Source organism: Melozone crissalis, unplaced genomic scaffold (genome assembly GCF_028551555.1).
Source record: "Melozone crissalis strain CALT ecotype California unplaced genomic scaffold, PUWL_Pcris_2 ptg000016l_1, whole genome shotgun sequence".
Taxonomy (NCBI): Eukaryota; Metazoa; Chordata; class Aves; order Passeriformes; family Passerellidae; genus Melozone; species Melozone crissalis.
The window spans coordinates 8,328,338-8,355,462 of NW_026535794.1; the positions used below are offsets into that span (position 1 = coordinate 8,328,338).

General features: G+C 41.7%; 1 protein-coding gene across 3 annotated transcripts in view; it reads left to right on the plus strand.

Annotated features, from left to right (window-relative positions):
* Positions 1 to 21,036, plus strand: part of DPP6 (dipeptidyl peptidase like 6) — a 515,287-nt gene extending 494,251 nt beyond the window's left edge. For all 3 annotated transcript variants that reach the window (XM_054273203.1, XM_054273201.1, XM_054273202.1), the window contains exons 17-26: positions 5,896 to 5,943; positions 9,051 to 9,149; positions 11,509 to 11,578; positions 14,358 to 14,552; positions 16,419 to 16,473; positions 17,318 to 17,423; positions 18,243 to 18,301; positions 19,531 to 19,603; positions 19,704 to 19,777; positions 20,766 to 21,036. In XM_054273203.1, the coding sequence (XP_054129178.1) occupies positions 5,896 to 5,943; positions 9,051 to 9,149; positions 11,509 to 11,578; positions 14,358 to 14,552; positions 16,419 to 16,473; positions 17,318 to 17,423; positions 18,243 to 18,301; positions 19,531 to 19,603; positions 19,704 to 19,777; positions 20,766 to 20,912 (926 nt within the window). In that variant the 3' untranslated portion in view covers positions 20,913 to 21,036. The remainder of the gene's footprint in view (positions 1 to 5,895; positions 5,944 to 9,050; positions 9,150 to 11,508; positions 11,579 to 14,357; positions 14,553 to 16,418; positions 16,474 to 17,317; positions 17,424 to 18,242; positions 18,302 to 19,530; positions 19,604 to 19,703; positions 19,778 to 20,765) is intronic.
* The last annotated feature ends 6,089 nt before the right edge of the window (positions 21,037 to 27,125 follow it).

Below are 27,125 nucleotides of genomic sequence, written 5' to 3' on the forward strand. Positions count from 1 at the left end.
TATTAGGCTGATAACATCACCCCCAACATATGAACTTTATGCAGCACATATAAATAATTCATGGATTAGCAAATAAAGAGATCTGGAATCTGTACACAGAGATGGCTGTTGCCAATTATCTCACTTGTGCAGAGCCAGACCCTTTCAGCTCCCATCCCTTGCAGCTGCTCTTTTAAATCATTCATCAGTGCTTAAGAGATATGCTGGTGGCACTGGCAGAGAGTATTTGAATTTTCATTGTTTACACACTGTGAATTTAGCTTCTGGTCTGAAATTATCTGCAACATTGAAGCCTTTGAGAATATAGATGAGAAGAATAAGACAATTCCTCTTTTTATCATTTTTAAACACTTCTATAATTTTGATTAACTTTTTTTTCAATTTTACTTCATATTCTTTTCATAATCACTACTTTCATTTTAAAATTGTATTAACTGATATAATTCCCTATGCTGTTCAGATAATGAAGATGTCAGGAATCCTCTGGAAGATAAAAAGTATTACAAAACAAGTGTCTGGTAAATATTTTCTTCAAGGTTGTAAAATGATTTTCCATTTTTAATTTAGAAATCTATACCTTACTTTATATCATGAGTTGCTTCTTTCCATTCATGTTTAAGCAAAACTCTCTTAGAAATAATAATAAAAATCCTTTAAAATTTATGAAAAACCATGGCCAGTGCTTTTTCTCATCAAATTACTGAGGCACTGATTTTCTGTGCCCATTCAGGTCATGATGGGTTGCCCTTCCTGGGTGATAAATTCGCCTGTTGTCATTACAGCAATATAGCTCAATTTACTCCTTGCATGGATAATTACAGTAATGGTTTTAAAGTCAAAGGCCTTATGATAAACCCAGACTTTCAGCTGTATTAATTGAAAATCTAATTGATGTAACTAGAGTCTTGTGCAGCATTATTAACCATGCAGCTATCTGTGATGTACAGAGTGTGATGGACACAGATTTTCTGTCAATACTTTTGCTCCTTTCTCTTAAGCTGTAAATAAAGAAACATCATTCAAGTTTCTGTCAGGATGCTGGAGCTGGCTGGTACAATGCTGGAGGCAGGAGAGGGGAGTGGAGCCTGCAATGGCATTCAAGCACAGCCCATGCCACTCACATAGGGATGCAGAGAGGGACAGCAGGAGCCTGTGTGGTGCCACCTCTAAAAATTTTGGTGGAGGTGTCAGGGAACATCAGTGCCAGGCCCCACACCTTGGGGAGTGTCACAGCCCTGCTTGGAGCCACCCCTCTGGGGCAGGAAATCCCGCAGCATCATCTTCACCATGCCATGCAGAAAGTGGCCTGCCCACGATTTTGGGGACAGTCATGGGGTTATAAGGTGTGAGCTGGTTCTCACTTACCTTTGCAAATCAGGGCAAAGCAGCTCAGTGTCGGGATCTTTAGCTTGTCACAGTGACCCTGAGAAACATTAGAAAGTCTCTTTTCCCAGCCCGGTGCTCGAAGAAGGAGTCAGAGCTCTTCATTTCTCCATCTCAAGGTTGTTTATTGCTTCTTATCCATAAAATATTTTTTCCTGTCCAGCTGAGGTCTGTTCAGCAGGACAGTTCCAGGCACTCTGCCTGCCCCCAGGGCGGTGTTATGTCTTTGTACTAAAAACTACTTGTACAATGTTTACAATTACTTTCCAATACCTATCACCTATGTTAGACAGTGAGTTTCTACTCTAAACCAATCTAGAAGTACCAACATCACCCAGAAGATGGAGGCCAAGAAGAAGAAGGAGAAAGGCTGGACACACTCAGTTCCCTCCATCTTCTACTTTTCCACCCCGTGATAACTTCACTATTATTCTACCTAAACTGTTGGGCTTGCAGAGCTTCAAAGTTGGTAATTTGCTCCACGAGTAATACTCAAACCCACAGGTATCTTGGGCTCCATGCCAGGGTCTCTGAGACCCCTGGCAGGGGTCCTGGCCATCCTAGACAGCCACAGGGATGTGCTGGGTCCTGACAGCTCAGTATCTCTTTACTTTTTAAAAGTGGAGGGGGAACTTTGTGTTTTATCCTTCAAGGAGCACCAGTGAGTTTTACTCTTCAAGGATCCCAGCACTCCCATGCTGTCAGGATCTCTGTGAGCAAGAGGCAGAGCAGTCACAAGGCTCCCGAGGAGGGCAAGAGGACACAGGGGATGGATCATCAGTGCAGACCAAAGAGCAGAAGCAGCAGAATGTGCTGGGGCTCAGGAGTCCCCATCAAAGCCCCTCTGGACGGGCTCTGGAGGAAGGAGACAGAGCAGGGCATGTCCTCACCCTGCTGCTGTCAGCTCCCAGCAGCTCATTGAACAAATTAGGTTTCCCTCTCAGATCCACACATGACAGTGGATGGCATTTAGCAGATGGCATGTGCAATGGGACTGTCACACCAACACAGGTTTAAAAATAAAGCTGGGGAGGCAGTTAATGAATATACAATTCTCCTTTCAAGGAATTCTTTCTGTCCCTGTCAGGCATTAGGCACTAAGCTTGTGAGTGCTGAAAGACTTCTGATGTGTGTGCATTAAAAGACGCAGTTTAGCATGTAACTGGGTTGTTTTACTTTAAAAACCTCAATTGAAATAAGCAATTTATGTCGTTCCTAAAAAAAATTGACTTTTTCTTCTGGATGACTTTTAGCCTGCTCACAAGTGAAGTGCATTCTCTAGCTGGAGTGTTATCACTGAGAATATTTAATATTAAGACTAATCCTTTTCACAGACATGATTCTGCTCTGTAGTTTTCTGTCTTTATTATTTTAGCTTTTTTTCTAAAAAAACAAAAATTAGGCAATTCAAAAATCTACTTTTTTAAGGATACTTGTTAATTTTTAATTTTTTAAATTTCATATTATCCCAAACTGAATATCTTTATATAGGACTTTGCTTAGGCACATTGATTTGGGGAGATGGCACAGTAACAGTAGCAGTAGTTAGTAGAGAGACTAACACAATATATAATACATGTAACCTCCTAAACTACACACTAGAATTCCTCTTTATTTAATAGTTTGTCACTGTAGCTCTTTCAGTGCCAACAACAAAAAAGGAAAAATATAATAGAAAATAAAAGGATTGTATGCATTGTATTTCTCTCTTTATCCCCTTCTTTTTGTTGGCATTTTGGTGTTAATTAAAGGACTGCTCTAGCTCCAACTGAAGCCATTTGGGAGGATTCCTTTTATTTTCAGTGATGATTTTATATGCTCATGTTTATTAGGTTTCACTGCTTTTCCAGCAGTCTGGCTTCTGGGACTGCAGGGAAAAAGCAGGGCAGATTGATAAATAAATATGGTCAGCATATCAATGTATATCAGTAGGAGAAAGGTAAATTCAGCTAAATCCTTTTGAGCCAACCTGTTTTCCTTAGTGCATTATAATTCACCTTCCTGCATTCTAAAAAACGGTGCTAACAAAAGAGTTGGATTGTCACAGGAGAAGATTATTGATTCCGAGGAAATAAAATCAGGTGGCAACTGATATTAGTTGCAATATTAGTCAGTTTAATTATAAGTAAAATAATTTTCTGCCTTTTCTCTGTATAGGTAAAGTCTTGATTGAACACTGCCTGCAATGGGATGCAGCAGCACAGGGAAAACCACTGACACAATTACAGCACCTTAAAGCTTCTCTTTCTCTCAAGAACTTATTTCATGCACCAAAGCAGTGTGAATGGCTCACAGGAACCTGCTTTTGTTGCCATTTGTGTGCACACTCCCAGTTACAGCATTTCAGAGGAATGTTCCCAGCCAGCCCTACACAAATTGCCATTGCACAAGTGGTGATCCCACAGGATTTGGGATTTTTAGGTTGAACAGCTTCAGAAGGCAACCTAAAAGTGTTGAAATCTCAGGGAATATCATCTCTTAAAGCTGTCTTACTTTCAAAGCCTAAAGAACGTTGGGTTTTTTGATATTCAGTGTTCAGCTTTGGGTCCCTCACAACAAGAAAGACATTGAGGTGCTGGAACCTGTCCAGGGAAGGGCGACAGAGGTGGGGAAGGGTCTGGAGCACAAGCAGGAGGAGCAGCTGAGGGAGCTGGGGCTGTTTAGGAGAAGAACAAACTCAGGGAGATCTTATCACTCTCTACAACCTCCCTAAAGGAGGGTGCAGCCAGGTGGGGTTGATCTCTCCTCCCAAAGAATAGTGATAGTGCAAGAGAAAATGGCCTCAAGTTTCACCAGGGGAGGTTTAGATTGGATATTAGGAAAAATCTTTTCTCCAAAATGTTTCCCAAGCATTGGAACAGGCTGGCCAGGGAAGTGATGGAGCCACCACTCATGAAAGCATTTAAAAGACAAGTAAACATGGCACTGAGGGACATGGTTTAGTGGGCTTGGCAGTGCTGGGTTAATGGTTGGACTCAATCATCTTAGAGGTGTTTTCCAACCTAGGTAATCGATTCCATGGGTCTCTGGTTCTGGGATCTTCCCACAAGCACAGCATGGGAACCTCCTGCCCCTGCTGCTGGGATCTCTGCTGGGCACACAGTTTCCCCCATCTGCTCACACTTGCTGCTGTTGTACCACGTTACACTGTGGGGAAAGGGAAGGAAAGTGAGATCTCCACTGTCTCTGAGGTGAAGAATTCACCATTTCATCATGATAGTGGAGCCCTGGAAAAAGATAAAGATAGAATCTAAAATGTTAAGCTTTGTGTTTTCCCAGATCAACTGCACCTGCGTAAGCAGTATGATAAATGATATAATTGTTAGATGTGATGATTGTTTAGTAGTTAAATATAATTATTATATAACCATAAGAAGAATAATGAGAAACTATGTTGGGAATTCAGAGGGGGGGTATGCTTAGCTGAAATCTATGCATACAATAGAACAATATAAGTTTAATAATTAACATGAAAGTTATATAACAATAGAGTATAAAAACATGATCATCTCGGATGTATGGTCGGAATCAGATTTGGGTAATACCCTGATTCCCAGAGCTCTTAAATAAAAAGCAGCGCATATAATCGCTCCGTGATTATGTGTTTTTGAACGCTAACAATCACTGCAGGGCCACTTTCTCCATCCTGAGCAGTACTGTCAGGCCCAAGGAAAAGTCTACAAACAGGCATGGGAGCAACATGTGAGTGTCTGTCCTGGGTCTGCCCACCTCAGCCCAGTGTCCTGTCTCCAAGAGCAGTCACCAGATGACAACTGAAAAACAAAGAGAAGCTGACAACCATAATATGAGCTTGATCTCATGTACCATCCATTTTTCTATCAATCAGCCACTTGATGGCTTTCTGAACAAGAAGATGAGCCCAGATCACTGTGCTAAGGACTAAAGCACCCTGCAGCATCCTGTGGTTAAAATTGTGGTATCCTGAGTGTTGCAGCATCCTGTGGCAGGGAATTGTGTGGTTCACTCATGTACACTGCATAGTAATGATAATCCTCTTTGTATAACACTGACTGGTTTCAATACCCAAATGTTGCATTTTAAGACAGAATATGTGGCCCTTTTTAGTGTGAGAGCCAAGCTGGTGTTTAATTCATTAAGAGAAAGTAATATGCAAAACAGCAATATTTATCCATAGCATACAAAATGTAAATGCTTTGTGCTGTGATGTTTGGGTGTCATTAGAATAATTTTAAAGGCAAGTGATTTAATTGTGTTTGTGCTAATTATAATGTTTACAAATTAGGGAAAGATGCATTTAGTGGTCTGTTGGGAAAGAGCTTTGAAACCTCACATGTCTTTGAGTCTACAGTACTGTCATCTAGTCATAAACTCTTTCTAACACCAGTGTGATTTGCTTTTTAGATTACTCTTGCATGAAAAGCGAGTCCCAAGAGCCTTCAGCTCCATGGAATTCAAACCCAGGTTCACGTGTGTGTGTGTGTGTGTGTTTTGACAGAAATTTAACCAAGTTCTTTTCTCTTCCTTTCCAAGGTCCCCGTGTCCCGATGGTGACTGTTCACAACACAACAGATGCACAGAGTAAGGATGGGCTTGAGCTTTGCAACCCTTCAGAGAAAAGCAGCCAGGCAGGACAGTGAGATGTGGCTGCTCTTTGCTAAACTCACACTCCTGCGGACCCCAGACTCTGCCTAAATGCAAGTTTAGAGGGACTTGCAGAGCTGTTGTACTGCCATCACAACAGCTGCTGTTTGGGATGAAAAGACTGGTTGGAGCATGTTTATCCTCTGTTTAAAAAAATGCATAATTCAAATCTCTCTTTTTTGTTAGTCTTCCTCTGATTTTGTTTTGCATCCCATATATAAGAACTAAGATAAGATAAATATAAGAAATATTCAGCCTAATCTGTGGTTTTTAATAAAATCACTCTGATATGAATTATCAGAGATAATGCAGGGGAGGGAGCCCCACAAGTGGTGCCTCTGCCTGGTTCCCAGATCTGTCCATGGAGATTGTAGCACTTATTGTTTGGTAAAGCTTTGTCATGCTAATGATTTGCATCTACATCAGTGCAAAGCTGGAATTATTCCAAAAACAGGTTTCATCCCTCAAAATATTTGGCACTCTCTATAACCATTAGCAGACTGGGAATGCAGAGTCCAAAAAGCCATGGAACTTCTGGGTTCCACTCTGGCAGAGTGTGGCACGGAGTCTCACATGAAACTTGATTTATCTGCTCCCATCATTTTGATAGGAAATATCCTCTTTCATTTTAACAAAGAATTTAGCCCAGCCTTAACTGCAGTCAGGGACTTCAGGCACTGATATGACCCAAGTATTAAGCAACACCTTTATTTTATTTCTATCTGCTTTATACACAGTCAATACCAGTTTATCAAGTAAAAGTTTTACTTATCTGGATTTACAGCACCTCACTGCTCTTGTCTCAAAAGAAAAAAAAAAGAGACTGAGGAAACCAAGAAATTTGGTTTATATACTAAAGATTTACTGGGAAATGCTGACCTGCTTCATTTCCCACTGAAGGCAGTGAGTGTCACAGGAAAGGCTTTTGGCACAAGGGAGTGTCAGGTCCTTCTTCTTCCCAGCAGAGCCTGAGTTTGGCAGAGCCTCCCCAAAGCCTCCCCAAGAACAACCCCAGAGCAGCCCAGCTGATGCCCACAGGGCCCTTCAGACAGGAGAGTTTCTTCACCCTGACCTGCAGCTCCAAAGTCACTTTCTTTCTTCCCCACTTTAAATAAAACACCTGAATTTTACCATAGACATGGAGGTGTCTGAGTGGCTATACCAGCATGGGATAGGGCTCTCATTAGTGGTTTCATACCCTCCTGTACAGTTTTGCAAAATACTTTTAGGTGAATAAAATGACAGAAAATATAAAACAGAAACAGTAAATGAAGGGCTTTAGAAACTAAACCAAAACGCACCAGGACTAGTTTTATTTTGACAGATGCATATGAGTATTATCTATTACACAGAGAACTCAGTCTACTCATATGCAGAACGCATCCTCCACTGAAATTCATGATTTTCTGCATACAATTACCATTCCCCTGATTATTTTCCTTTTTCCCCCCTCATTTTTTTGCTTGTGAATAAAGGGCAACTGACAGTTGCATGTTACTGAATTTACTTATTTAATATGAGCCCATTACTCTATAAAAGGGAGTCTGCCTCTGTATTCTGCAATAATCTGATAATAGTGAGTTGCACTGAATATTAGAGAATGCTTACATTTAATTAAGCAATGACCATTTGTACTCCACAGACTCAAGCTCCCTGTGGTCCTAAAGCAAAAAGGAAAGTCCTTTAGGAGATATGCCAATCTTTTTATTTCCTCCCCAATCTTCCTGGCTTTCTGTGAATGCAATTATAAGAACAAATAAAAGGGCTTGACTAAATTCCCCTACGTGGCAAGCCCCTTTCTGCTGATAAAGCTACTTGTGTGTGCAATAATTAAATGAGAATCTTAATATTTAACTAAACGTAATAGGCTGTTGCTCTGCCACTTTTGTGGGATCTGTGGCTTTGATAAAGGGCCAGGCCTTGCAGAAGCAGGGTGAATAGTCACTGAAGCAATAACTACTGCTGAAAGATCTCTGAAATATATTAACTGGGAAGGGCAAGGGTTTGTCTGCCTGGCCTGTGAGAGCAGGATGAGCAGGTACCAGAATTATTTGAGGAGCTGGGGTTACGCATAAATTCATCAGAGTGTCTCAAAAGGGAAGTTACAGTCAGTGGCACACAAATGGGATGTGAAATCTCATACCCTCTTTGGGTTCATGTGGCAGAGATAATGCCCTGGATCCCCCTGGTTCCCACCCAGACTGGTACCAGGGGAATGAGCACTCCCTAGACCAGGATTCCCTCACCCAGCCTTTGAATCTCCCCTCCATGGGGCTCAGAACCTTTACCCACACATTTCCCACCATGTAAGACACACAGCCTGAGGTGTCCCCTAAAGAGGGGCCCTTTCCCTGCCAGCTGGGAAGGATTTATTCTTTCTGCTGCTGGAGGAGGCTGCTTCTTCTAGAAGAGGTTCAGCAGGTAAAGCACATGGCCAGGATGAGTGGATAAAAGTGAAATCCCAGGAAGGAGGAAGGAATCCTCTATTTCAGACCCAGAAGTCCTTGGGTCAGACACACAAGCAAAATGCAAAATTTTTTGAACACTCCAAAAGTCAAGACTGCTGCAAAACCTGATGTTAGAGGTTTGTATGGGCTTTGTCCACTCTCCTGTCCCCATGGCTTTCCCTCCCATGGATTTTATCTCGCGCAGCAGTACATCTTTGGCTGAAGCCCTCCATAGTCTCCTCCCCTTCCTATTTATTATCTATAATTTGGATACAGCCTTGAGGACCTCTTCACTTGAGATCTATCTTGGCAATGCTGGGTGCATGTCTGACTGGGACCCATGGTAGTGTCCCAGGTCACCTCCCCACCTCCTGCAAATCAGCTGAATGTCTCTGATTTCAGGACTACAGCTTTTTGCCAATCCAGAACTTGGAAGGGGTTTCAAAGATTTAAGTGGAATAGACTTCTGTGAGGACTAGAAGGAAATCCATTTGCAAGGAAACTTGTTTTGTATGTATCAAGGCAACTATAAAATGCTAAAATGCATTTTCACAAACTGTGCCAAATTTTTTTGATCTTGTCTTGTTCTTCTTTCAGAAATTTTTGAGCTGGAGGTAAATGAAAATGTGCAGCTGGCTGTAAATGACAGGCAAATGCCTAAGGTAGAATACATGGAAATCAAGATAGATGATTACAGTAAGTAGCACCTTTCTTCTCACTTATTTTTCTCTTTCACTGCTGTAGCTGTGAAATGATACAGCCATCCTGACTAGACTGGCAGGAGGAAAAATGACTTTGACTCTCAATAAACTCACACAGTTTGCAAAGCACTCTCCTGGAATGTGCTACATAAAGAGGTTATTACAGAGGCAGAATTTGATGAGAACTCAGCTGAAGAAAGGCAAAATGACAGGGTTGGATTTTTTTTTTACTCTTAAAACTTTCTCTGTGAAGAAAAAGCCACTCTGGGAAATGACACCTTGGGGTGCCCCATTGTTGGAAGCTTTTGCCCTGGGTGTGTGTGTGTCATTTGAAATGGGTTTGGAGTGGGATAATGTGTGTGCTTGCTGCCTACAGCTGTGGCTGCCTCCCAGTGCATAACCTGAGCTGCAGTGAATGAAGATGATTCTTGCATGACTGCCCTTTGGAGTCACTCAGGATTCTTTGAAAAAGCTATGATTTGGGGAGGTTAAAAAAAAAAAAAATAAAAAGAAAAAAGAAGAAAAAAAGCTTTATGTGGAAAAAAAAGGAGATTTCACCTGTAGTAAAGAAAGCAGAGACTTAGAGCAGTTTGCACCTGCAGCTGGTGTTATTTCTACCACTTGTATAATCATTCTCCACATACATATATATATATACATATATATATCCACACACATACATATATATATATATATCCCAAAGAGGGAGAGAAAAGCCTGGTGGCAAACAGCCAAAATGTAAGCCTGTCTCTGTAGTTGTACCTGAAACAACCTAAAAAAAAACAAACAAACTTCCTCTGGCTGTAGGCAGATACCTTCCCTATATGGGGAAAATCCACATACTCAGAGATGCACAAAGACTCCCCAAAATCCCAGCCTGCACGTATGGTGGCAACTCTAGAACAAAACCCCAAAGACTCTGGGTTCAAAGTGTGGCCCATAATGTTTCCCATGCCAGAAGGAGTGTATTTCTCAGGCCAGAGGAGTGAAGTGAAAGCAGCAAGCTGTGCTGGGGGCAGGTTACTGATTGCAGCCATTTCCAGAAGTAATAAAATCTGAAACAAAGGCTGGGAGACGGCTGCCATTTGAAAAGGGTAACAATGGCCCTAAAATGTTCTTTTTGCCACATGGGCATAAGGAACATAAACCAGTGCATAAAATAACAGGAACAGACGTGCACTTCCAAGTTTTATGGACAGGAAAGGATGGATAAAGAACCCACATTTCCCCCATGAGTCAGCTCATGTGAGACTGGCAGTTTATTAGGGATAACTCAGTTGGATACTAAATTTTTTAAATACAAGCCCCATTGCAATTCTTCTCATTTAACTAAAAATATACCTGTGTGTATATATATATAATAAATACAAACTGGCCATTCTGCTGTGCCATCCCTGTGTTTCCAAAGCTTTGGGCTGAGCAGCCTGGGGAGCACTGCACGTAGCACTTTGTAATATTTAAAGTCAATCCATGGCCTTTTTGGCTGTCCCTGGGCCATTGATCCAATTTGCAGCTATTAGCATTCAGATGGAATAACTAATTAGGCGGAGTGTCAGGCAACGATTGCAAAGCAAACCACTTAAACTGTGCTGCTAATCTGTGTATTAATCTACTGAAAATGCTCCTAATACCGATTTAATTGCTGAGCCTTTGCTAATCTAGATTGTAGTTAACATTTCAAAAATGAATGTGCTGTTGTTGATGCAGAAAGGGTTTTTATGGAGGCAGTTTTGGCTACTGATTCAAAGCCACAGAAATGACATTCAGTTAAAAGAAGCTTTAGTGATCACACCCCTCTTTTACATTGGTTCTGTACCAGTATAACTCGGGCTTCAGCACCTTTGCTTCTCATTTATAACAAAATTTATCCCTTTGGAAGTTAGGATTCAAATACTTGTTTCTCCCTCTGTCCTCACACCATTATAGCAAAATAATTCTATTTCTCCCCCAGCCGCCATACTTAATTGGGTTTTAAATTACCATTTTCAATGCCAATTTTCCTCCCTCTCTGCTGCCCTGAAATATTGATTTCTGTCTGCGTCACTCATCCAGCTGCCAAAAAAGGAAAATTGTAGCTATTGACAGATGTTAATTGAATGCTGTAAAAGTGATGCATGACTGAGCAGCTCGCACTGTACTCCCCATTTACATTTCTTGTCACCTCAGCTATCACAAAGTTGGTGTTTTCTCTGGCACCATCTGTGTTTCTAAGGTGATATTCACCACAGCCTCTGAAGAAATTCCATTTTGCTCCTACTTATCAGTGGCCAAAACACCAGAAAAATCTTTTGGAATCATGTCAGCATTCCCATATCAAAGATATGTTGTTAATTGTTCTTTTTTTTTTTGCTTAGGATTGCCAATGCAGATCTTAAAGCCAGCAACCTTTGCAGACACCGCTCACTACCCCTTGCTTTTGGTTGTGTAAGTTCTCTCTTGTCCTTTCTGTTCACATTATCAGGGCAGCTTGGAAACCTTGGCCATGATCAGAAACCTCTAAGATATTGTTTTGTACAAGGAATGCCAGAGTCCAGCACACTGGTTCCTACCCCATCTCACTTCACAGCTGGGAGAGGCCAGATGTACATCCCTTCTTTTCAGGGTTTGAACCAAGGTTTTCAGCTCCCTGTTGAAATCCTGCAGAGCAAATTTGGGATTTTGTGAAGGCGTTTCATGCACACTTCAATCACTTGTGGAGCATAAATGAGAGGAGGAGGAATACAAGATGTATTTTGGCTTCCTGTCCCAGTGCTTAGGGCACCCACCTTGCGATTAATAGGTAATTTTAGAGTAGAATTCAGTCAGCCTTACTAGAGCTTAAATTTTAGGTGCCCTCATGCAGAAATCATTCTCCTTTAAGTGCTGGTGTTTGCTGAAGTGACAGTAAAGAGAGAGCTGGAAACCTATGAATATCTCCACAAAGTTAGCATTTATATTAAATAGGAAGGTTTTCCTCCTGGCAGGCAGAGCAGATGGGTATTTCTTTATGCAACATTTAGAAACAATAATGCACATTACTGAGTGGGGCTTTTTTGGCAATTTGGAAAGAAACTGCGGGAGGGAATTCACTGACCTTGGAAGAACCTGTTCAGCCCTGGCTGCATCCCAGTGCATCACTTGCTGCTTGCCAGGGAACACCCCATGAGAGAAAAGCCTCATGCAGGAGGGATGAATGCCTGGTGAATGCCTGTTCCACCCTGCACAGCCCTCCATGAAGGACAAAGGCACTGCAGGGAGCGTGTCATTACATCATGGAGTTACTGCAGAGAAAACCTGCTTCATTTCCAAAGTGCTCCAGGAAGATTGGCTCTCATCAGGCACCCAGCACTTGATTAGGCTGCCCCTGGAGCTGGGTGGGCCAGGGTCTCGCTTGGATAAAGGCAAATGACTGGAGACACATGTGTATTGCAGTCCTGCAGTGAAGTGCCTGATGTCTCTGAGAACCTCAAAAATGACCAAAAAAGCAGATAAAAATGCCAGTGGCTCTACAGTAATCTCAGCCTAAAATTATTGTTTAAATTCATCATCATCATCATCATCTCTTGTTTTTTCTGAGCTGCCTGGCTGAAGTAGGGTCTGTATTTCTCAAGATGGTTTCCCTGTACAGGATCAGACCCTAAGCAGAAGGGTGAAGAGGAGATCTTGCTCATTCCTTTCCCCTTCTCAATTTTGAGCCAAATTGGGCATTATTAAGCTGTTTTTTATAACTTCAGAAGAGTCCTTTCCCTCTGTAGTTGTGTGAGGCAGTGATGACAGAACCACTTCAGCAGAAATTAAAAAAGAGCTTTGGGGAATGTAGAAAACGGATATATATTAGAGAGGCATAAAAAAGGGAAAACTCAACTGACACCTGATTACTCACAGGAGGAATCCTGACCAATTAGAGATGTGCTTGCTGGTATGGTTCAAACCTCAGCTTGGGGGCTGCTGTGCACAGAGGGAGGCAGAAACCAACCCACAGCTTTCACCCAGCCTCAAAACCCACCCCACACAATCATCCTCCTGCACACCATTGTGAGACACAACCGCTCACTTTGAAAATATAAAAAGGTTTATTAAACATCAACAAAAATAAAACAAAGAACTACATAAGGAAAAAGCTGCAGTGGTGGGAACTGCCGTTGTGGATACCACGTGGCCAGTTCATCTTCAAGCTGGGTGCTCAGTCTTTTATACCCCTGGGGGTTGCATCAGCCAGCCCTGGCCCTTCCCAAGGTCTGTCAGTCAGCTCTTTGCCATTTTTTGGTGGAGACTGCTTTCTTGTAACTGGATTGGAGGTCAGGTGTTGCCATGCCTCACCCCCTAAGCACCCCCAAGCTTTTCCATTCCCAGCTGCCCCATGCAAGGGACACCTGTGCAGCTTCTTTGTACCTGTCCTGGACAGCCCAGGCTGTGTGATGGCAACAATATAGAGGGAGAAAGGGAACTGTGGGGAGAACAGAGGACATCTAAATTACAATAACATAACTATGTTACAAATGCTGTTCAATTTGTGTTAAATTAGGGCTGAGTTGAGAATTGTTGTTTTGGGGAGGGTTGATGAATATTTGTTGTGGGTCCTGGGGAGGGACATCTAAGGTTTGGTGGGAGCGATGGTCAAAGGGGGCAGGGGGTGATTGGACTTGACCAATCATTCAACGCTCTGAGGAAATGATTGGTCCAGAATGAATATCGATAAGGACCATGAGAACGCCAGAAACTGACCAATCAACACATGGATCCAAAACCCACCAATCCTGGACCTGAGAGGGGTCATAAAATGAGGGTTTCCGTTGAGTTTGGGGTTCTTCTCCTTCTGAGGCACTTAATTTTTGGGGGAGAATCCAGTGTGTTTTGTTATCTTTGGGTTGTTGCATGGGATTTTGAGCTTATATCAAACTCTCCATTCTCTGTAGTTGGTTTTAATAAACAAGAGCCTTTTTCTTCTCAAAGTCTCGAGAAGAATTGTTTAATTTTAAAACAACTATACATCACTAAAACTTTTCTTAATAGTTACAAAAGAGTTATCTATTAATTGCAAGAGCCAATCCTCTCCTTATCCATCTACAACACCATCCTTGCAGAGACTGGTGTCCCCTTACAGAAACATGTGTTCCCTTACTTTGCCCAATGGGGCTGTGTGTGCCCATCCCACAGCAATCCCACAGCCCTGGGGAGGGCGTTGGGTGTTGTTACATTTCCTTGATGCCCGTTTCTGTTCCAGGGATGGCACACCTGGCAGCCAGATTGTCACGGAGAGGTTTGAGGTGACGTGGGAGAGCGTCATGGTCAGCTCGCACAGCGCCATCGTGCTCAAGTTCGACGGGCGTGGCAGCGGCTTCCAGGGCGCCAAGCTGCTGCACGAGGTCAAGAGGAGGCTGGGCCTTCTGGAGGAGAAGGATCAGCTGGAGGCTGTCAGGTGAATGGCACTGTTATTGAAGGAATGCATTCATTCATTCCTTGGGATAATTGTTACCATTATATTTTCTGGAAAAATCTCCTTGCCCAGGATTCTTCTCCTGAGAAGCCTCAGAGAAAAAGGAGAACAATATTATCGCATTTGTTTCTCCTGTGTTTTGCTGCTTTGGAATGTGGTTTAGATATTGTTTACCAACAATGTTTCATTGGTTTCATGTGAATTGTTTTTACTTAATAACCAATCACCATCCAGCTGTGTCGGGGCTCTGAAGAGAGTCACGAGTTTTTCATTATTATCTTTTAGCCTTCTGCCTGTATCCTTTCTCTATTCTTTAGTATAGTTTTAGTATAGTTGTCTTTAATATAATATAGTAACATAAAATAATAAATTAGCCTTCTAAGAAAATGGAGTCAGATTCTCAATTCCTCCTCCATCCGGGGAACCCCGAAAATACCACAGATAATTAATCCAAGACTCATTAGTCCTGGTTGCTTTAATAATGTGTAGGGTAGAGAAAGGAGATGGGAGGGAGGGACAATGTTGTGCAATCACAACTGCATGTGAGAGGCAGCTCATGTCAACTAGAGGAGAGGGAGAAAAACAAGCCTTAAACAGAACTAAATTAGAGCACACTTATCTGTATCACATGTTCAAAGCCTATTTATTTTTAGCTCTGTACAGTCACACAGCTACAAACAAGCAAGCTTGAGTATCTGTTCCTACATTAATCTTTTGCTTGCCTGGTAGTTGGAAAAAAATCTGTCTTTAAATCCTTAAACTTTTTAAACAGAATAACCAGGACAAAACCCTAAATGTCAAGTTCTGTCATATTGTTAGATTTATTCTGCACATAATCACGTTAAAACCAGTATCAGAGTATTGCAATAGCTGTGCAATGACTTATTATGGCTACCAGAAGTAGTGCAGGTTATTTGTTGCCATTGCTTGGTCAAATCCAACACATGAGGTTACAAGATTAAATCTGAGAGATCCATGTGAAAGCAGCTGGCGTGATTTAGATTGTCTGTGTCAAGGGGAAAGGGCTTTAAACTGAAAAAGGGCAGGTTTAGATTAGATATTGGGAAGAAATTCCTAAGTGAGAGGGTGTGAGAACTGGCACAGGTTGCCCAGAAAAGCTGTGGGTGCCCCATCCCTGGAAGTGCCCAAGGCCAGGTTGGATGGGGCTTGGAGTGACCTGGGATAGTGGAAGGTGTCCCTGCCCATGGCAGAGAAGTTAGAACTGGATGAGCTTTTGTTGGAGATGAAGGGGAGATGACCATCCTTTAATGCATCGAACTCCAGCTTTATTGATCAATCCATCATCTTAAATAACAGTGCTAACGAACGCCATGAATATTCTGTAACCCAGATTCGTGATAGGCTAACAAAGAAACTTCTAACCACTCCCTTTGTTTTAGAATACCTACAATTGTTTATTAAAAACAGAAACCAAAACAGAAACCAGAAACTAAAACAGAAACCAGTGTTCCCAAAACTTCTACATCTGTTCTCAGGATGGCAGGCCTTCCCAGAGACGGTGTTCTGCTTGTTATGGGAAGACAGCCCGAGAACTCCATTGTTTATAGAATGATGCCTGAGAGAGTCTAATTGTTTATACAAATCAGAAGGCTGAGAACTGTTAGAAACTGCTTTTACTTTTCCCTCTTACTTTTCTCTCAATTGTATGTCTCATGGCCTTTTCTTTAAGTCATTCTCCGACAAGGTTTAAGGTCCCTTTCAACTCAAACCATTCTATGAATTTTTTCTGGGGCTAGTTTAATTTAAAGCTGATTAAAATTACTCTAAGTTTTGCTCTTAAAGAGAAAAATATTTTTAACCCATTGCTTTTCCTCTCTCATGTTCTAGGACAATGCTGGAGGAGCATTACATTGACAAAACGAGAGTCGGTGTGTTTGGGAAGGTAATGCTGTGACATTGTTCCTCTGTGCTGTCCCAGCTGCCTGATATGGCTAAACAGCTGAGTTAAACCCTGACTTATTGAATATATCAGTGGTGGCTTTTTAATTATTATTTATGTTTGGGATAGACTGCACCTTGCTCAGTGATGTTAAAGGTGGAGGCTTTCATTTCACCAACGTACTCATCAATGACTTCTTTTAAATTAACTTCCAAGTCTTGCTCAGAGAACATCATCAGATAGTTTTGTTGTTTTTTTTTTTCCCATTGCAAACTTTCATTTTATATTCACCTTGTCTCCTAAAGCCTGTGGGAACGTGGGTACATCTAACTCATGTGTACAACAACCCTGTGGATTTCTGAGGCTGATTTGCTGTGTGTGCCTGGCTGGGAAACAGCCACTGTAAAGTACAAACAGTTTGAGATGAGAGTGGGACTGTGAGTAGAAATCGTTTACTTGAGAGACAAGGGCTTGGAGTGGGCGAGGAGAGCTGCACGTAGAGCAGCATCTCTGCAGGGAATTGTTAACAGGCTGGCAGCAGTCACTGAAATTGTGATGCTCATTTTAAGTAGAGAAAGTCTGTAAGAGAAAGTAAACATTTTGGAGAGGTAACAGATCTGGTTAGAGCTACAGCCATAGAGTGAGATGAGAAAGGCCAGCTCTTGGGCACACAACCCTCCTGCCTCCAGGAGATGTCCCTTGGCTTGTGTTTCTCCAGAGCAAGGTGTTACAGGCTCTATAATGGCCAAGCATGTGCTGCAAGGTCTCAGCTGCCCTGTTTCTGAACCCAAAAGCAGCAGTGCCTCCCAGCAGGATCACTGATGCCCCTGTCCTGTTTCTGTTCCAGGATTATGGTGGTTACCTCAGCACCTACATGCTTTCAGCTGGTGAAGACAACCAGGTGTTCACCTGTGGAGCTGCTCTTTCCCCAGTGACAGACTTCAGACTATATGGTAAATCCCATTCCTCAGCCCACAGACTCCCCTGCTGACCACAAGGGATGTTTCTTCCCTATCCTTTCTCACTTGCCATTTTTCTTTCCCAAGATCTTGCTTATTTTATATTCTGTGTCTTTTTAGGAGTAGCCATACACCTTTTTTCCCCACTAAAGCAATTTAGCTGCACCAGTGAGACCAACCATGGTAGTTAGAGCAATCAAATCACTTTATTAGTCTTTTTAAATAAAGGAGAATTGCCTTTAAACCCCTCCAGCCTTTTCCACCAACCACCCCCACTGCCTTGAAGATGCTTCTTTCCTGCATGAAGCACCCACCCGTGCAAGCTGAGGTCCAGTCTGCCTGGCCCATCCTGCCTCTGACCACAGCACTGCCCTGCACATGAGGGTGCTTTCTCTCAGGGACAGCAGTTCCCTTTGCACTTAGTGCCATTGAAATTCAGGGGGCTGCCAGGGAACTCAGTGGTGCTCAGCCAGACTTCGGAGCTGTGCAGTCATCCCTGAGACCAAAGGGAACTTGCTCCATGTGGAAGGAGAAAGGGACACAACCTGATAAATCTCTTCTATCTCAGTTTCTCAGTTGCATTAACAAAGAAAAAAAAAGGTTTTTCTGTTTTATTTAGAGACCAGAAGTCCATGGTGATGATGACAGACTGTGGTATCATACATATCTTTAGTGCATTTTCAAAAACTTTTAGAAATGCATCCTCTATAATTAAGGCCATGTTAGAAAATAAGGTGGTTTTTAGCATTTACCATATTTGACTATAAAGCAGCAGTGTATTCCTGACTGAAAGTGATATTTTTTCCCTTCAAGCTTCAGCCTTTTCTGAAAGATACCTGGGCTTGCACGGAGTTGATAACAGAGCATACGAGGTAATGCATGGACACTGCATTTCCCTGATAAAATGTGAACTGGGTCTCAATTCTCCCTCCATGTGCTCTCCTTTGGGGAGACAGCAAAGTTATGCAAGAGGGACTCTCTAGTGGAGCTCTGAAGGTGTCCTTCAGCCTGCTTACTGCTTTTCTTGTCTTAATAGTAATCGTGGATCAAGTTTTTACTGATTAGCCCTGGTGTCTGCCTCTGTAAATTGGGTAAATACAGTTTTAGAGATTGAAGGAGCTGAGTGACTCAAATGTGCCCAAGAGGACACAGTGTCATGACCTCCTGGAAAGTTCTTGCCAATGATCTTGCCACCTTGATTCTCTCTGAGATAAACAAATTCAAGTGAAACTCAGCTTGACTTTCTCAAACTTTGTGATATTTCAGATAGGCAGAACTCGGTGCCAGAACTGAGCAGGACACAGAAAAGGAAGCACAGAACCAATTAATAAAGACATTATTTAATACATGTGATGGGATCAGTTGGATCCTGTGCTGAAATTACTTGGAGGCAAAACCTGATAAAGAATAGTCACACAAGCAAAATCAATTATAGAGAAAATCTATTCAGCTTCCAAGCCTTGCGTCCAGCCAGAAGACATGAAGGCAGCAAAGGTCTGGCACTGTTCTCACAGAGAAAGCAAATACCACCCTCACAAGGGAAGATTTATCCTGGCTACCTAAACTCTCTGAGTTCATTGTCTCTGAAATTTTGCACTTCTAATCTTTACATTAGTGCAAATGCTTTTTGTTCTTTTAGAAATTGTTTGTATTTATATTCCCTTGTGCATTTGAAAGACAAAGCTGAGGACAAAGGTGTTCTCAAAAGGGGACACTTGAATTTCATATCAGATCATCCCCCAAGCTGCCAGAACTCATTGAGGTTGGCTTCCAAAACACACCAAAGTCCCTCCAGATCCATCAAGTGTTCTTAGGCATAGGCACCTGGGCACACTTTTCATCAGAGATTTTTGTTCACTTTGATATTTTCCATGTATTCTACAGTTCAGACTTTTATTGAACAATATCAGAACAGAGGAGGGTCTCTGACATGTTCCTGCTGCTGAATTTATATAAGTTACCAGGAGAATGTGCTGTGCTGGTGCCTGCTTGTTATCCTGGTGATAAAGCATTAAATGGAAATAAGCACTCCTAGTGCCTCCATAAAATTTGTTAATTCCTTACAAGTTTTTTAATCTTATTGCAACCTTTACCTCCACAGATCAGCAAATTATCACACAGAGTCTCATTACTAAAGGACCAGACATTTTTGATCATTCATCCTACTGCTGATGGTAAGTTAGCCCATCATTTGGGTTCATTATATGTTTGTGATAGCTTTGATTTTTTGTTAATTAAATTTGTCTCTTTAATGATTGCAATCTGTTTTTACAGAAAAAATCCATTTTCAGCATACTACAGACCTTATCACACACCTAATTAGGGCAAAGGCTAATTACAGCTTGCAGGTACAGTATATCTTTCTTTTTTTCCTATTTGAACAGTTATTTCCCTATTTGAACTCAAGCTGCTGTTATGAAGCAAGGTTTGAAAAACCACTTGCAGACTCAGCCTGGCAGTAGAAGAAGCACCAGCACATCACATGTTTCAATTAGTTCCATGCTTATGTGGCATCAGAGTTTTGGTCTGGACAGTTGTAGAACAATTATTGAATTACAGTAAATTAGGTTGTGACAGACATTTCCCTAAGGAATTTCTGCATGTTGACTTTCTTTGGGAACAACAGAACAAATTCAGGATGAATTTTGGGGAAACAGGGCTTTAAATTAAATCAACCAGAAAAGTTACAAAGATGCATGTCACCTAAATCTGACATCCCACTGGGAATGGCACAGCTCCACTTTCACCAAATTATATCTCTGTTTTGCTGAATGGTCCATGTCTAAGCCATTAAATCTTTCAAAATGAACCCACCCTAGCATCCCTCCCTAGACAACCCATTATGATCTTCTTGCATTTCTTCAAGTTTCCTGCTCCATTTAAACAAAAAGTTGGGTTTAAGCTATTTAATTTCTGGCTTCTCAAATTTTTTTTCAATTTATTTACTTCTCCAGCAATATTTATTATATTAATTTTTTTTAACTAATGACATTTTTGCTTTAAAGCCCTCATTTTAGTCAGTATAACTGAATGCCATTTTTCTCCAAAACTGCACGTTTTTTTCGTTTTCACAAGGAAAATGTGGGCTGGTTCTTCTTAGACTGAACCGGAATTAAATGGAAAATCCTCCACCCCAGAAAGGTTCCTTGTGAAGGAAGATGCAGGTCTGCACTCAGAGCACTGTGGTGCCCAAATTATCCTGGGCTCAGGAGCATCCATGGGAAGCCCTGGGATGCTGAGGAGATGCAGAGGGTGTGCAGCCCAAGCTGCAGGTGTGGGTTGTCGTTCCTGAGACTTTCAGCTCTAAAATGTGTGTATTTACCTGTTTCTTTGCAGATTTACCCTGATCAAAGCCATTACTTCAGCAATGCAGCGTTTGAGCAGCACTTGTACCAGTCCATTGTCAACTTCTTTGTGGAGTGTTTCCAGGTTCCAGACAAGCTCCCACTGGCCCCACTGAAAGAGGAGGAGGAGGATGATTAACCCTACTTGTCCGTGCTGAGCACAAGGCAGATCTCTCTGACAATATGCAACTGGATCATTTTCCTGAAGAAAGAGATGTTGTTAGCATGTATTTAAAAAAACAAAACAAAACAAAACAAAAAAAAAAAAAAAAAAAAAAAAAAACCCAAACTGAAAGCAGCTCCTCTGCTTTACTTGACAGCAACTCCTTCCTAAATGGAAGAACATTAAGCATGGTGAACTCAGCAGAAACTGCTGTCTGAAATAAATCCATCACAACCAACATCTTCTTTTTCTTTGGTTGGGTTTTTTTCTTTTTTTTCTTCCTTTTTTTTTTTTTTGTTTGCCACAAAATGACTTCTAGAATGAAAATGGGAAGACGCTGAACTTGAAGGAACACCCCAAGAAACCACTTTGAGGACTGGAAGATTTGATGTCTCTTTGCAGTCAAGCAGTCAAGCAGTAGCAGTGAAATCCATCATCCACATTAGGGTTGCTATAGTTAGCATCACACTGTGTCAGAACAAAAAATCGAATCTAATACATGGAGAAGATTATAGCACAATTATTTTGAAGGATACAGCTTCAATTCATGCACTTGCCTGCTCTTTTCAATCTCCAGGAGGTTTGTCATTGCTACAGGATACACAAACCCAGTTGGGCAAAATATCACTACAGCTACACTGATCTTTACCTCCCTGTAATTATTTGTTAATTCTGTATTGCTTTTACTTCTGTTGTTCATTGGGTCTCATGCTTACCTTATTAGCTTCTCAGCTTGTTCTGGATGGGGAAAAACATAAAATTAATTAACCAACTCACTTTAGACCTCAGGGGTCTAATGAGGCAATGGGACTTGAGCTACCCAGATATTAAAAGATCTATTGGAATAAAGCAAAGAAAAACTCACTCTTGAGTTCCCAAAATAGCTCTTGCCAGCAAGATTGAGTATTTTCTTTGGCAGCCTTGAAAAATATGCACATAAATAAGCTAAATCAGCTTACATTGAGATATTTTTTATTGCGATGTAGAAAAATATGCGACAGTCATGATTATTCTTTCTCTTTCTTTAGAGTTGGAACAAATGGTTGGTAACCTGCTAGGGAACAGCTAGGTGAGGCTGTGGTACAGGAATTTGAACCAGAGACCTCACACATAATCTTATAAAGCCATTGAAACAGAGACAATGTGCAGAGATTTACTGCACATGCTGTCTGTGGCTTAGTTTTATTCCAGGTCAATGATTAGCATATTCCAAACACATTTAATTGTCTCTTCTTTTCATACTGGTTTTGACAACCATAAAAGAAAAAAAAAGGAGGGGTTTTTTTTGCTTTGAAAGGTCCAACTGTTCATTTGAGCAGTGGAAAGCAACTTTTAAAACTCCTTGTGAAAACATTCAGCTTTCAGAAAGGAATCCAACCTCCATCCACTTCCACGTGCTGCATCATAGGAATTTTGACAGTGTCGCTCCTTGTAAAATATTCTGACCAAATGTACAGCCAGTATTAATACTGTATATTTCATTTTGTTGTATATAAAGGAATGTAAGTCAGCTCTTTGTCAGATCCCCAATCCAATATTAGTCTTGTGTTCGACATGCATGCGGGAACACTTCTTTGCTGGTCAGGACTCCTTAGAAGCACTAGCTTGGAAATATAACAATTAATGTCATTTCTTTTCTTGTTTTAACAGCTTGAATGTCAATGCCAGTTCCTACTTTTTACATAGTACTGTGGGTAAACTCACACCCTGACAGCAATGATGATGTTTCCATTGTGTTCTTTAGTGTGTCTTTTTTCTTACCTTTATTTTAAGCTTTGAATGTTGGTTGTACTTTGACCATCATGAAAAAATATATTGATAAACCACAAGAATTACCTAGTTTGGTTGGGATTATCTCCTTTAATTTACAGTGCATCGACATTGTGTGAACAAGAACTACAGTGTAAATCTGCTTTATCTGGCAAAAAGCCAAATAGACCATGAGAATGCTGCGTGTCCAGATTTTGCTACACTGAACAGGCTCAAGAGCCTGAAATGAACTTGAACTGAGAAACGTAAAAATCTGCTCTGTCCACAATCTTTTTGTAGAAAGAACTTTAGGATGTGGCATGGTAGTGTTTGTTCATTCATGGAATAAAACATTATTTTACCACCCTGGTTGCTACTGCTGTTATTTTGTGTTAAATTACTAAATGAGCATTAAGTTTCTGGAAGTGCTGTTTCTGGTTGAATTGAGCCCAAACTGGCACGTGCTGATTTGCTGCTTTTGTCCCATCAGCTGACACCCACTAGACCAAACCAGATTTAGAAGAAGAGAAATTTAATAATTCAAAGCAAAAACAAGAAATGATTGAGGACACTTACTCCAGTCTTTTTTTCCAGCAGATCAGGAAACAAGAAAATGGAGCACTGGGACAGGGAAGGACAGATTGCAACAGTACAAAATAGCTTTGTTGTTTATTTTGTTTAATTATCTAAATGCAACTATTATATTTTATTGTCCAAACAAATCAAGCTTGTACTCTCAGCTCCCTGGCATATCTGGATGCCATAATGTTCAATTGTGGCATCCCAAAGAGGAAGAGAACTAATGAGCAGTGCCCTAGTAATTCAGAAGGAAACCACAGAGGGAAAAATGAAGCATTGCTGGTAGCTAATTAACAAAGCCAGGCAGCCAGCCATGTTTGTGATTGTCTGTGGGTTCAGGCATAGAGCTCATAAACCCATCCAAGCTCTGCTCACGAGCTCAGGCCAAATAAACACGGCTTCTTTGAAGGGTGGGAAGGAAAAAAATTGAACAAGAAAGGCCATGTGGGATGTTCCCATGGGAAGAACAGTGAAGTCTGCTGTTTGCAAAGGGGAAAAATGACATTTTGTGGGGGAGACCAAAGGTACCAGGCCAGTTCTGGTATCTGGGATGTACTCCTGTATCACAGACATCTTTTATGAAAAATCCTTTCCTGAGGATTTTTTCTCCTGAGAAGCTGAAAGGCCTCAGGAACAAAATATAAACAATGGTTATTTGCTGCTGTGGATTGCAACAGGTGCATCTGTGATTGGTCTCATGTGGTTGTTTCTAATTAATGGCCAATCACAGTGAACTGGCTCGGACTCTCTATCTGGAACACAAGCCTTTGTTATTCATTCCTTCTTTTTCTATTCTTAGCCAGCCTTCTGCTGAAATCCTTTCTTCTATTACTTTAGTACAGTTTTAATATAATATATATATAAAATAATAAATCAAGCCTTCTGAAACATGGAGTCAGCTCCTCATCTCTTCCCTCATCCTCAGACCCCTGTGAACACGGTCACACTCCTGCATTTGCTGTCATGCCCCTGTTGTCCCAAACCTCACCTGGGTTGGCAGTGACCAGGCTCTGGTTGTTTTAACTTTGCTCGTTGTGTCTCAGGGCTGAAGTGCCCTGCAGCCCTTGCTGGGGCTGGCACAGAGCTGCCAGACCTGCCTGGCTGAGGGCTGGGCTGAGGACAACTTTCTTCCTTGACCTGAGTAAATGCTGGCTCCCTGTGGTGCTCATTCCTCTCTGGACTTCTTGCCTGCTTTCCACCGGCAAATGAAGAGTAAATGGCAGAAATGGCAAAGAAATACAGAAAAAGCTCAAGCTCTCAGCTGCCAATTCCTTAATCGTGTTGTTTTACTGAGCCCAATGTTTGCTTATTTTATTCTGCTCTCTAAAGTAAAGCTCCCAGCTGGAGGCTCAGAGTGGAGCTTAGGGCACTTGCTAAGATCTGCCTCCTCTTCCCACTTCATCTTTCCATCCTCTCCCCATTCATCATGGTTGCAGTCTGAAAGCAAACCCAACTTTAGAACCCCTTTGGAAACTAGGAATAGACACATATAAAACCAGAATGGTGAGCCCCCTCAAAAAGCCATAACCAAAATAAATTCTTTATTCTAATAGCTAATGCATGATGAATTTTTTTTTTTTTTATTTTTTGCTTTGAGACATTCATGAAAAGTCTCAGATTAAATGATGCTACATTCTGCCTCCTCACTGGAAGAACAGCTTTAATCAAGATGTCCATTTCCATGACTGAGCAAAGAAGACTAAAAAGCAAATACAGATGGAACAAGGCCCCAGGAAAGCACAAAAGTAAACCATGCTCCAATATTCCTGTGGAGTAGCAAGGTTCCCTCCAGGCTGTTTTGATTTTTTTTTTCCTTCCTTCACTTTAAATCTATCTTTTGCGTCATTTTAAAGCAAGAAACAACTCTCTGAGCTGGTGTGAATGCTCTCATCCTTGCTGGGAAAGGAATCCTTGCAGTGGTAACAGCTGTTGTCAATGTCCTGAGCTGCAGTTTGTGCTGAGCAGTTCCAGTAACTCGAACTGACATGTAATTTCCAGGGAGTATTTGGAACCTGCCTGCAGAAGACCCTGAGCACCTGCTCCCCACCACCTTGTTTGGGAGCACTCAGAGTGAGGTTAGTCCTTTACCCAAAAAACCAAACCCAGAGCAAAGCATGAACAAGGCAAATGCTCCACGTTCTGCTCTGAAACACCACAGGAAAAGAGTGCAGAGAGTCAGGAGCCCAGATTCTGGCTTTGCCAGCTCCTGGTTGACTTTTGTTCCCTGTAAATTCCTATTTGAATGTGCAGAAAGCAGGGAATTGAGGAGGTTGTTTTGCCCAGAAAGCAGGGAATTGAGGAGGTTGTTTTGCCTGTACTCAGCTCCTTTGTCATCAGAGCAATGCTGCCATCACGTGAGCCGTGGCACACACGGGGACATGTGGCCACCACAGGAGCCTGGCACATGATGCCACAAGTTTGTCATCTATTAAAAAGCGTTACAGAGCAAAGGGGGAATAAGCCCAGAGATGGGATAGCCCATCCTGAGACACAGTCCCTCCTCTGACAAGGTTAGAGGAACAGTGAGACTCTCCAGACATTTTCAGAGAGAAACAGGGAGACTCTCCAGACATTTTCAGAGACTCTCCACACATTTTCAGTCTGTGCACTAAGGCAGGTGCCAAAAGGCAGATGAGAAAAGCAAAACTAACACATTAAACATAAATTTCCTAGCTATTAAGCCTCTGTAGGAAATCTGTTGGAGTCTAGAAATCAATGTGAGCTGAAGACAGCTGAGATCTGGCTCCCAGCTCCTCCTTGGAGCTGCTCATCACAGCCAGCACCCTCAGAGCTGCCAGGAGCAGGAAGCACATGTACCCATGATGATGTTGAGAGTGCTGGGGAGTAACAGATATGGGCACATTCTCACGCAAAAACCACCAGCCATGCTGCAATTTTATCCTGTATCTTGTGCTCATGGAAGGTGATGGTCACTGAGGAAATCAGCACTGGAATGTGAGGAGTAAGCACACAAAAGACAGAGAGGGGCTGGAGCCATGGCAGGAGCAGAAATCACTGCTGCAGGACTATCAGCACCAGAGCTGGTGATAAGGTTTTTGTCAGATGATGGTGATGAAGGTGGTGTAAGGAACAGCAGCAAACAATGTCCCAGCTCTGAGTGGAAACAAAAGCCAGAGCTGTGGAGTAATTTTTAATCCTTATCGTCTCTGCACAGTGGGCTGCTGTTCTTCTTGAAAAGGCATTTTTTGAAAGTAGAAGCCGCAGAAACATTAAATTCAAACCTCATGTCTCTGTGATCCAGTAGACTTTTGTTTTTGCTGTGATGATTCTGATAATTATATCATTTACAAGGAAATTGGGATAGGAGAAAGTTTTTCACTTGTCTCTAGAGACAGGCTGTAAACAATTTATCTGCAACAGAGCAACAGCAGCCACAAACTGAGCCCAAGCTTCCTTTAAAGTATTTGTAACTCTGCCTCAGCCAATAACACTTGGAAAACTACAGTCTTTACTTACATCAGGATTTTAAAGAGAAAATATCCTTCATCTCTTCACTAAGCATCATCAGAAAAGAAAGTGAAAAAGAGGAATTAATCCGCACTTCATTGGACGCAAAGACTTTCTCTATCTGAAGTAGTCCTGGGTTACCTCTTCTGGGAACTCCTGTAGAAAGATGTTCTTAGGAAAAAGTTACAGTGCCACAGTTTTTTCAGGACAGATGTCAGCCAGTTTTGTGGAGGGGTGTCGTAAAATGCAGATGTCATGGAACATCTACCATCTACATGGAACATCTCTGCAGCTTGATGCCTCAGGTTTCAGCTTTTACATTTTTCAGATTTTGTGTTGCTTTAATGTGTAGGTTTGAGCTTCATATGAGGGGATGGAGAGCTCTCTTCAGAG